Genomic DNA, 11,694 nt, shown 5'->3' on the forward strand with positions numbered 1-11,694 from the left:
GTGTGAGTTTTGCAAGTTTGGGCCAGAGAGTGTGACCATGGGGGTGGGGGTGGTTTCCAATTGTGGCTTTTGCTCAGTGCCTGTGCCTTTTGTCCTTTTTAGGCTTGAGCTATGGCTCCCAAGAAAGCCACAGATAAAAGCGGCGGTGAGAAAAAGAAGAGGGCTCCCTTGTCCTTGGAGGACAAGAAGGAAATCATCGCCAAGCACGAGAGGGCGTGCGCTTGGTGGACATTGCCAAGGAGTATGGACGAAACCCTTCGACAATTGGCACTGTCCTCAAGCAGAAGGAGGCCATCAGAGCTGTTGTGGCTCCAGCGAAAGGCGTGACAACGATTGCCAAGCAGAGGACACCAAAGCACGAGGAGATGGAGCGCCTGCTTCTCCTCTGGATTAAGGAAAAGGAGCGAGTCGGGGACACTGTGACCACCTCGGTCATCTGTGAGAAGGCCACCACCATTTTCGAAGACCTGGCCAGCAAGGAGGCAGGCGAAGGAACTTCTTCGCAGGAGGAGCCAGCCACCCCGGAATTCAAAGCATCACGTGGCTGGTTCGAAAGGTTCAAGAGGAGGACCGGGATCCACTCTGTCGTCCGTCACGGCGAGGCGTCCAGCGCAGACCACCAGGCCGCCGAAGCATTTGTCGTCGAGTTCAAGGCCATGGTGGAGGAGGAAGGCTACGTCCCGCAGCAAGTGTTCAATTGCGACGAGACGGGCCTCTTCTGGAAGAAGATGCCTCGCCGCACCTACATCACCCAGGAGGAGAGGAGACTGCCAGGCCACAAGCCTATGAAGGACCGCTTCACACTTGCGTTGTGTGCCAATGCCAGCGGGGACTGTAAGATCAAGCCCCTGTTGGTGTACCACTCTGAAAATCCAAGGGCCTTCAAGGCACACAACATTCAGAAGGACAGGTTGCCAGTGATGTGGCGTTCCAATGGCCGCGCATGGGTCACACGCCTCCTTTTCGTGGAGTGGATCAACAGTGTCTTCGCCCCGACAGTGAAGCGGTACCTGGAGGAAGAGGATTTGCCCTTGAAGTGCCTCCTCCTCTTGGACAATGCTCCTGCGCACCCGCATGGCCTGGAGAAGGACATCCTCGCAGAGTTCTCCTTCATCAAGGTCCAGTTTCTGCCACCCAACACGACCTCCCTCTTGCAACCCATGGACCAGCAGGTGATTGCCAACTTCAAGAAGATCTACACCAAGCACCTGTTCAAGCGTTGTTTCGATGTGACGGAGAGCACATAGCTGACCCTTCGAGAGTTCTGGAAGCAGCATTTTGATATCGTCGTGTGCTTGAAGATGGTGGACTTGGCCTGGCAGGAGATCACCAGGCGCAACCTGATTGCTGCGTGGAGGAAGCTGTGGCCTGATGCTTCTTCCTTGGAAGGGTCACAGACCGAGGGTGCTGAGCCAGGTGAAGAAGAAGAGGTGCATGAGATCGTCTCCATCGCAAGGTCCCTGGGACTTGACGTGGACAACAAGGACGTGGAGGAACTGATCGAGGAGCACAACGAGGACCTGACAACAGAGGACCTCAAGGCCTTGGCGGCGATGCAACACTCGGCCGTGGATGAGGACGTGCTCCATTTCGACAGGGGCCAGCAGGAGGAGGCTGCGGGGGCATTTTTGCCAACGGCAGAAATTAAAGACATTTTGCGGCAATTCCACAATGTGTCTTCATATGTGGAGAAGCACCACCCTGAGAAGGTGCTCACCAGCCATGCCATTGCACATTTTGATAATGTCTGCCTTAGCCATTTTAAGAACCTGCTTAAGGGCCGGCAAAAGCAGACATCCTTGGACCAGTTCTTCACTAGAGAGGGAGAACCGTCATCCAAGAAGGCAAAAGGTGACCCTTAAAAAAAAGGTGACCCTTAAAAAAAACACCAAATTTTAAAAAAACAAATTTGTTGATTAACTTTGTTAAATTGGTTGCATTGGCTGAATTGGTGGAATTGGTTGAATTGGGTTGAATTGGTTTAAATTTGGCTTTTTTGGCTGCCCCTCTCCTCCTCCTCCTGCCTCACTCTGAGATGCCAGGACCAGATGCCAAGACCAGCAAAAGATAAGTCAAAAACATTTTTTTTTTCTTTATCCTTTAGAAACTTTAGAATGGACCTGCCAGTCATTGTTAAGCTCTTTAGTGCCTCAGGCAACTTGTATTGTAGGGTACTTAGCTTAATAGGCCTCTGTTGTACCTTTGTTTTGACTTGCAGGTTCAGTCTGAGGTCATAGAACGCATTAGTTATTTTCAATGGAAAAAGCGTTTCGGGTTACGAAATTTTCGGCTTACGAAAGGAATAGCGGAACGAATTAATTTCGTAACCCGGGGTAGCAGTGTATAGATATTAATCAGATATAGTAAGTTGTTTTTAAACTTCAAAAGAACAGCTAGAGCATACTGCTCCAGTACAGAAACCTTAGTTATTTGAACCTTAAGTGCCAAAGATATCAGCACCCCAGTTGACAAAAGGCAAAAAGGTAGGGTCCCTGCATCTGGGCTTCCAACCAGCTACGTTCCATGAAATAATAGACAGAAGGGACAAGTCGATTGAATGTCAATTATCTGAGATTATCACAGACTGTTCCAGGGGTAAGGAGGCTTGCGATTCATTGACAATTCTATTTCCACTAGGTGTAGTACCCTTCTCTGAAACTAGGTTGATTAGACTATCCGATAAATTCTGGTTAATTGTCATTGCTGCAAAGGGATTTGATTTAAGACATCTCCTTTTCTTAATCTTGGGGGATTGTGGATACTTGGTGGACTTAGAAGGATTGAGGGCTATTGATTGTAAGGACTCACTATGGTAATCAAACATATGATTAGAAGAAGTTTCAGTCAATGGAATGAGGGGATCTGCTAGATGGTCCACTGGGCGTTTTGGAGACATGTACATTAGAGGGATCAGATCGTCATCATCCTCATCAATGCGCCTTTTAAGTCCATTTTTAGGTTGTAACAGAGGATCAGGTAAGGAGCAGCTAGTGGATAATAAATCCTTAATAGTCATAGTTGCAGTTGTTACTGACATCAGCATAGATTTAACAGCGTCGAGTCTGTTTAGTATTTGCTTTTGTTCCTCACCAGAAAGGGAGCCAAACATCTCAGCCATTTCCCCATCATCTTCAAGTAGACTCTCAGGGATTGGTATTGTCCTCCTGCCGTCTTCATTGGAGTTCACTTTCTGGGGAGAAGCTTCACATCTTAAGTTGGACTTAAACAAAGGCTGGATATTGGTATTCCGGAAAAACACGTACTGGCATGATTGAATATTCCTTAAATGAACTCCAATTTTTCAAAATCAGGGAAGGTATTATGGCATTTTTAAACCGCAAAACAATTCTCTTAAAGTTGTTGTGGGAAGGCAACCAATCAATTCTGAGTAGCTCATTATAATGCACATGCCGGTGTAAAAGAAGAGAAAGTGAATGCAATATAACGAGCTTATTGTGCCATCTGGCATGGTTGTAGTGGTTGTTGGCCACTATTTGTGCTATATTATTTTGAGATAGCTCTAGCTTATCCCTATTCCTAGCTTTAGCATTGTTTTGTATTTGTTCAGAGTCTTTTTTGTTGAGTAATGCTCCTGAATTTGATGAATGTTTGGGCTTCGTCATAAGGTCTTTTAACCCATCAAGTTTCTGATCTATGCTTGTTAGTTTGCCAAAAATAGCAATTACCGTCTTGCAGTAAGTAAACAATTCCTAGCAACTGTGTCCAAATCAGTCATATGGTTAATGCTGGTATCTGTGTCAAGGTTTAGGGCTGGCTCTTCATGCATGGCAAGAAAAGATGTTTCTGTAGTGGACTTATCAATGTCTATAGGAAGGAATAGCTCCTCCATTGTTAATTGTTTCAGAGTAGTAGCAGCCTCCAATACTTCTGGGTTCATTGTACTTGCAATTGAGTTCTTAGCAGGTTTCTTAGGCCTTTTAAAATTTGAACAAACTTCTTTTTTTAGCTAACCTCCTTTTCCGCTTAATGCTATTCTTGACTACCATATTGTCATTGGATATCCAGGTATCCAACCAACTAAGGCACCTCAACAGAATTCTTATAATAAGGGAAAGAGCAAAAATAAAGGGTAAAATCCCTAATCAGACTATTATTAAAAGAGCACTTAAAACCAGCTACAAAACATAAAAGTAAGAGGGCCTTTTGTAGCCCCAGAAATCCACAGGTGTCTTTGGAGTCTCCTCTGGAGTAGGTCTGCTACTGCACCCATTGCCACTCCATAAGACTTCAAAAGGGCCTGATGGAGTATCTTATCGGACAAGCGCTGGTGTCTCCGCCAGCTGCGCTCTAGTCGTTGCGTGGCCCGCTTCATTTCCCTGAGATCTTCCGTGTACCAGGCTTTTCTGTTAGAAGCAGGCCGGAAAGAACACTTAGGAGCGAGGCTGTGTATAGCCCTGGAGATAATAGTCAGGGCATCAACAGAATCGCTGTCAGATCCAACCATAAGCCCCTCTAAGGCATCATTTTGGAACCTTTTGGGTTCCATCAGCCTTCGAGGGTGGACCATTCTAATAGGTCCTCCGCCCCGGGGGGGGATTTGGGTAGATGCTTTAAGTCAGACCTCAACTAGGAAATGATCCGTCCATGATAGGGCAGAGGTACTACAAGCCTCTGCCTATGTATTGTCCCAATCCATACTAAAGACGACATCGAGTGTATTACCTACGCAATGCGTTGGTCCCAAGACTAACTGGGACAGGCCCATAGTCATCATGGAAGCCATGAACTCCCGAGCTGCACCTGTCAGATCTTGTGAGCTGGCCTCGAAAGGGATGTTGAGATCCCCCAGAACAAGAAGTCTGGGAGACTCCAACACCAGTTCCGAGACCAGCTGTGTCAGCTCAGCTAGGAAGTCTGTTAGCGCACGGGGTGGACGATAGACCAACAGAATCCCCAGACTGTCCCTAGCCTTCAGGGTCAGGTAAATACATTCAATGAAGTCTGTTTTCCAGATGGGGTTCCTGGTTAGGGTAAGAGTATTTTTATGGATTAAGGCAACACCTCCCCCGCCCCCCCACCCATATAACCTGGTCTGCTCCTTGACAGCGTACCCGGCTGGGAGAGCCTGTGCCCACACTGCAGTACTCTCAGCCCACAGCCAGTAATGCAAGCCAGGTCGCAGTTCTTATCATCCAAAAGATCGTAAATAATGTGGGTCTTATTCTTGATTGACCTGGCATTGCACAGGAGCAGAGACAGGGTCTGTGGTACGATTGGACTGACCCTCGGTTATTTTGGGTTAGCAGGGTGGATGGAAGGCAGGATAGGTATTAAGCATCGATCCTGCCTTCCCTTATATTGTAATTCCATGATGATGATAGGAGGAAGATAATAAAGAAGAGAGAGAGAGAGAGAGAGAGAGCAAGTGCTGGGCAAGTCCCTGGTGAGTTAGCAATGCCCATCATAACTGCAAGCTATGGTGTTTCTACAGGAAAGCCTTCAAAATCCTCCTGTTCGTCATCTGATACCATAAATACATCAATGAGATCTTGTGAAACACTTGTAAGACAGTCATCGTATGGATCGAATCCCATATCAGATGGTGTGGTCTCAGCTTTGACTTCCTTTTCATCTTGCCACAAGTAGTCATCCTCCGTACCATCAAATGAATTTGATATGCCACACTTCTTGAAAGACTTAATTACTATTTCTGCATCAATATCATTCCAGGCTTTTATGACAAACTTGCACAAAACATCTAACTGTGGAGCATGCATGTTTCCTCCTTTTGTGAATGACTTTTCACTGCAAACCATCCATTCATTCCACTGTTCTCGAATGTGATCTTTAAATGGCTTGTTTAAGCACACATCCAGTGGCTGTACCAACGATGTCAATCCTGCAGGAATAACCGCCACATCTGTGTTTAGTCTTGCAAGCCTTTGCTTGGTGCTGGGAGTTAAATGAGCCCTGAACATATCCCACACCAGTAGACTACGTTTTGGAATAAGTCCACCTGGTCGCCTGTTCCATATATTATCAAGCCATAGCTTTACCCCTTCTTCATCCATCCAGCCTTTTTCATTCACATGTACAAAACAACCAACAGGGAACTTGACTTTTGGCATTGTTTTTCTTTTAAAAATAATCATTGGTCTCAGTTTGGTGCCATCAGCTGTGCATCCTAGTACCACTGTAAAACTGAATTTCTCATGTCCTATAGTTTTAATTAAAATTGTTTTTCCCCCTTTTTGATGGACAGTTTTATTTCCAAACATATCAAAATTCACTGGAGTTTCGTCCATATTTCCAATAATGCTTAACACATAGCCATGTTTAGTGTGCTGTTGTATTACGTATTGATGGAAACTAATTATTTTGCTATCAAGATCTGCAGGTAATTTTGGGGCAATTTTCGTCTTTTGCCTCAGTACCATATCATGCCTTTCCATGAATCTAGTACACCAGGATACAGTGGCCTTAAATCTGTTGCTGTGATCTGGGTTAGATTTAGCCCACTGAAGTGCAAACTGATGTATTTTATTTCATCACTACATAACCGTTTTGACAATGCTCATTTACCATGTCTGCTACATGTTTTTCGAGTTCTGGCCAATGTGGGGTGCCTCTTCTTAATGCACACTTACCCCTTGGCATACTCTTTAATGCTTTTTCATTTGTATTCCAGTCCAGAACCATATTTTCTGTTACTCCATATTGTCTTGTAGCAGCGCTGTTACCCATGCTGCTCCATATAAATTTTGGTATAAATGATAACCCTTAATGACCCCTAGATGAACTCTAATAGCCTGTCCACCATTGCCAGCAAGGCATGAGGACATGTACACACACCCCTGAGGGGCACCCACATCATCATATCTAGAGAGTCGCATACGAGGATTATCATAGGACCAGGAAGAGCAAATGTTTGCCTTGCCTGAGGCTCTTACCCCCTCCCCGGGTCTGTTGTCCGAGCAGCTTAAGACCACTAAGACAATCGGACAGGGATATCCAGGTGAAAAGAAAGTAATTAAACACCTTTGTTCTCACCATCAAGCACCTTTGCCAGAGGCAAGATTTTGCCTATAAATATCATCAGATTTGCCTGTTCACTGGGCCAGTCTGGATTTCAGGGGGAAGCTCTGTCCCCTTGAACCTTGACCTGGCTCCTGGCCAGTCATTCCATGGCTGAGCCTCATGCCATCCTCATCATATTCCATTTGGATTCCTGGAGGGAGTCTACATTCTGGTACGTATCACCCCAGTGATGCCTAAAATCCTATTCCATGCTAACCTATGCTTTTCCTGAGCCTTGTATGTGTGTGTGTATGCTAGTGAATCGTATGTGTTTTCCCCTGTTTCAATAAATTAGACATCTAGTTATTAATATCCATTTCAGCTCCATTTATTGGAATCCCCTGGTCTACTCCGTATACATATCGGGAGACGATTCTGCAAGGGCTGTCGTAGCAGGCCCTCCTCTTGCAATATTTGAACTAATAACAACATAATAAAATTCCCATACGGACCCTTGGCTACAGCGCAGCTATGTTCCATGGCAAAGTTTATAACTTTAAGTTTGAAACTGGCTTCATATTTCTTCCTTGTTGCTGGTGATGGGGTTTTGACTGTTGGATTTTTCTGAACAGTACTGTATGTACTGGTGCTGTACTGTATGAACAAGTACAGATACTGGTGCTTTACTTTATGTGGTACGCAGTGTACAAAAACCAGCCAATCACAGCAAGTGATGTACTTGTCTCCTTATTTTATTTATTTTTATTTTTATTTAATTTTTATCTATCTATTTATTTATTATTTTTATTTTTATGCTTCAACCACTAGCTCCCCAGACCTCTGCTGAGGCCTGCAAAGCCTGCCTTGCGTGCATCCAGAGCCCTAACCTGCTATAGGCCACGTTTAGGGGGCCTGATGCCCACAAACGCCAGCTTCAAAAGGCTTCCATAGGGCTGAGAAGCCGGCAGCCTGGCGTGCACACGCGCACCGGCTTCCAAAAGCCTCCGGAGGCCTGAGAAGCTGGCAGAACAACCAGGTAAGCCGTGAAGCTCTTTTGTTACCCGGCATATAAGACGACCCCCCCGACTTTTGACCCAATTTTAGAGGGTCTAAAAGTCATCTTATACGCCGGAAAATACGGTAGGTTCCTGCATAGTACACCTCTGAAACAGGGCTGTTCCCAACACAGTGCTACAAGCTTAGCAGCCCACCTGAAGCTAATATCATCCACTGTAACCTTGACCCAAGGTTGCCAGCTTAGGACTTCCTGTGAAGAGATCCCTGAAACCAACCAGCTGGAAAGGGAAAACGTAGATTGCTGAAATGCAAGAAGAAGCAATAGTGTTTCACTACCACTTGCAAATTAATTTGATCTAGCATGAGATAAAGGGAGCCTTACCTAGGGAGGCCACCATCTCCAAATTTTCCTCCATGACTTCCCTATGCAGGGCCCTTTGGTCTGGATTCAGCAGGGCCCACTCCTCCTCACTAAAATACACAGCCACTTCCTCTAAGGTAACCTGGAAAAAGAAATGATAGCTTCAGCAAACATGCAGAAGCCTAGTGGGAATGAAAACAAAGCAGGTAAAGGTGACTTGATTCGTTGCATAAAGACACTAAGTGCTAGCATAGTGGGCAACTGACTGCAAGAAAGGAAAAGAGAGTGGTTCCCACTTGGCCCAGAGAGAAGAACAGAGAACCAGGGTACCCAGCCTGAGCCTTTCTTGGCCCTCCAGGGAATTGGCCCTCTACCTGATCTGGGCTCACAGAAGCTGTTCTCAGTGCATCGACAGTAAGAGATGAGCTTCGACATGTTGGCCATGGCTGTGTTTGGTTACCTGGTGGGAAATAAAGGGGAAAACTGTTCCCTCTGCTTCTGACTGACATGTTTTCGTATCATCCAAACAAGGACAAAGACAAATAAGACAAAATAATTATAGGAGACTTGGAATGACCAAGAGGTTAACTGGAGAACAAGAAGTTATTATAATTTATTCTTTGTTTATATAATGCCATCATTGTATATGGCGTTTTACAATTCATTTTTATTGGTAGTTGGAAAGAACCAAAGCAAAAGACGGGGAGACAAAGTAGGTTCTTTCATGGCACACCTCTGAGACAGGTCAGTTCCCAATAGAGGGCTACAAGCTTAGCAGCCCATCTGAAGCTAACATCATCTACATTAGCCTTGAACCGAGGTTGGCCAGCTTAGGACTTTCCGTGAAAAGATCTCTGAAACCAACCCGGCTGGAAAGGGACAACTTAAACTGCTGAAATGCAAAAAGATGGCAGGAAGAAGCAATAGTGTTTGACTACCACTTGCAAACTAATTTGATCTAGCATGAGAAAAAGGGAGCCTTACCTAGGGAGGCCACCATCTCCAAATTCTCCTCCATGACTTCCCTATGCAAGGCCCTTTGGTCTGGATTCAGCAGGGCCCACTCCTCCTCACTAAAATACACAGCCACTTCCTCTAAGGTAACCTGGAAAAAGAAATGATAGCTTCAGCAAACATGCAGAAACCTATTAGGAATGAAAAGAAAGCAGGTAAAGGTGACTTAATTTGTTGCATAAAGATACTAAGTGCCACTGTAGTTGGAAATTTTGACTGCAAGAAAAGAAAAGGGAGTGGTTCCCACTTGGCCCAGAGAGAAGAGCAGAGAACCAGGGCACCCAGCCTGAGCCTTTCTTGGCCCTCTACCTGATCTGGGCTCACAGACGCTGTTCTCAGTGCATCGACAGTAAGAGATGAGCTTCGACATGTTGGCCATGGCTGTGTTTGGTTACCTGGTGGGAAATAAAGGGGAAAACTCTTTCCTCTGCTTCTGACTAACTGGTTTTTTGTATCATCCAAACAAGGACAAAGACAAACAAGACAAAAGAATTTTGGGAGACTTGGAATGATCAAGAGGTTAATTGGAGAACAAGAAATTATTATCATTTTTTTTCTTTGTTTATATAGTGCCATCATTGTACATGGCATTTTACAACTGAAAGAACAAGGAAACAATTATAGACAAAAATTATGTAAACAGAATTATGGAGTTCAGAAATATATGCCAAGGAAGACTTGACTTCTAAAGTAGCTTCTCAGGGAAGCCCTCAGAAGGGCACAATATCACTGAGGACTCACTGGCATTTTCTGGCCATGAATGTCCAACTGGTGATACACCGGTTTCTTTAACCCTGGCAATAAATACAGTGCAAGACCCAGGCTTTTCTTATGTGAAGACAGCAAAAGCTGAGAACAGTTATGGTATCAACCTGGAGAACCAGCCATTCATCTGTCCTTATACCTTCTGCCGGTTTTGTATCTTTGCCAAATGGGTCTTTCCTTCTTTGTAGAATTCAAACCCCCCCCCCCCCCCCCCTTTCTTTTCTTTTCTTTTAGTATAATGGCTCTTTCAAAGTACAGGTTTGAAACATAACTCCTTAAACAGTTGAGGCTAATTATTTACTGAAGACTGATCCCTTCCCCAATGGGCTCCTCAGGGGAGCAGATATACACTCCAGTTATTTCAGGGACACTCAAGACAGGGAGATTAAGATGGGAAATGTCCTTTGGTCCTTTACCTATTTTAGTCGTGCTTCTCTCATTCTGCTGTCCAATCCACCTGCACCTGACTCTCTTTCCATAATCTGAGAGAGCCTTCTCTGCCACAGGAAAGTCACCAGCCTCTTCTACAACGAGCCCCTTGGGGGAGAAAAAGTACCAAGTATCATAAAGAGGCAGATAGATAGTTTATTACTTAGTCAAAGACCATTGCAAACAAAACATCCAAGCTTTCATATAATTCTGATTACAGAATCAACATTACAATTAACTAATTAAGCAAAATAGATCACATTGTATTAAGAAACAGAAATATTTATTATTATTATTATTATTATTATTATTAAGCTTTATTTATATAGCGCTGTAAATTTACACAGCACTGTACATACAATCTTTTAATTAGACGGTTCCTTGCCCTCAAGCTTACAATCTAAGAAGACATGACACAAAAGGGGAAGGGAGTGGAGGATGGGAAGGGCTCAGTTCCTTTGGGGAGGCCTGATGGGATTTGCCCACCCCCTCTCTCCCTCAGAAGCCAGGATGGAGCCAGATGCATTAATTAACCATTAATTAATTAACCATAAATTAACCATTGGTATTTATTTATTTATTTATTTGTGGTATTTATACCCCGCCCTTCAGCCCTAATGGCTATCAGAGCGGCTTACAATTATAACCTAAAGCAATTTATACACTCATATCCACAGGTTTATATGGGCCTGAACAGACAGGCCAAAATAAAACTGCTTTGGGTCACTTTGCAGGTATGAAATTTAAATGATGTATGCGTCTTAAGAGGCCGGAAGTCACGCCAAAGCCACACTCCAGTCCTAAGGACTGGAGAGCAGCTTTGCCGCAGCTTTTGGTCTCCTAAGATGTGTGTATCATTTAAACAGCATACCTCCAAAGTGACCTGAAGCAGCTTTATTTTGGCCTGTCTTTTCAGGCCGTATATCACTTAAGATGGTCTCCAAGAACTTTCTTTTACACCTGGTAGCCTTTGCTGGAAACACAGCTACTATTGATTTGTTGATTGTAACAAGTTTCTCTTTCACACCCCAGTGTTTCATTTTCTTTAGGAAAGGTACTAAATATGGGAATAAAAGTTTCATAGTTTCACTATATACAAATAGAACAATGGATTAAAAATTGGAGGAAAA

The 11,694-nt window shown here is 44.4% G+C and overlaps 1 protein-coding gene across 2 annotated transcripts in view; it reads right to left on the bottom strand.

Moving 5' to 3' along the window:
• Positions 1-5,379: 5,379 nt before the first annotated feature.
• Positions 5,380-11,694, bottom strand: part of LOC121924278 (zinc finger protein 75D-like) — a 10,972-nt gene continuing 4,657 nt past the window's right edge. The window contains exons 3-8 of one of the 2 annotated variants that reach the window (XM_042455594.1): positions 10,552-10,672; positions 9,680-9,765; positions 9,341-9,461; positions 8,731-8,816; positions 8,378-8,498; positions 5,380-5,860 (exon numbers count right to left, since the gene is read on the bottom strand). In XM_042455594.1, the coding sequence (XP_042311528.1) occupies positions 5,436-5,860; positions 8,378-8,498; positions 8,731-8,816; positions 9,341-9,461; positions 9,680-9,765; positions 10,552-10,672 (960 nt within the window). In that variant the 3' untranslated portion in view covers positions 5,380-5,435. Of the gene's footprint in view, positions 5,861-7,858; positions 8,297-8,377; positions 8,499-8,730; positions 8,817-9,340; positions 9,462-9,679; positions 9,766-10,551; positions 10,673-11,694 lie in introns of those variants that run through there. The other variant, XM_042455595.1, reaches the window with a different exon arrangement.

This window comes from Sceloporus undulatus, chromosome 2 (genome assembly GCF_019175285.1).
Source record: "Sceloporus undulatus isolate JIND9_A2432 ecotype Alabama chromosome 2, SceUnd_v1.1, whole genome shotgun sequence".
Lineage (NCBI taxonomy): Eukaryota > Metazoa > Chordata > Lepidosauria > Squamata > Phrynosomatidae > Sceloporus > Sceloporus undulatus.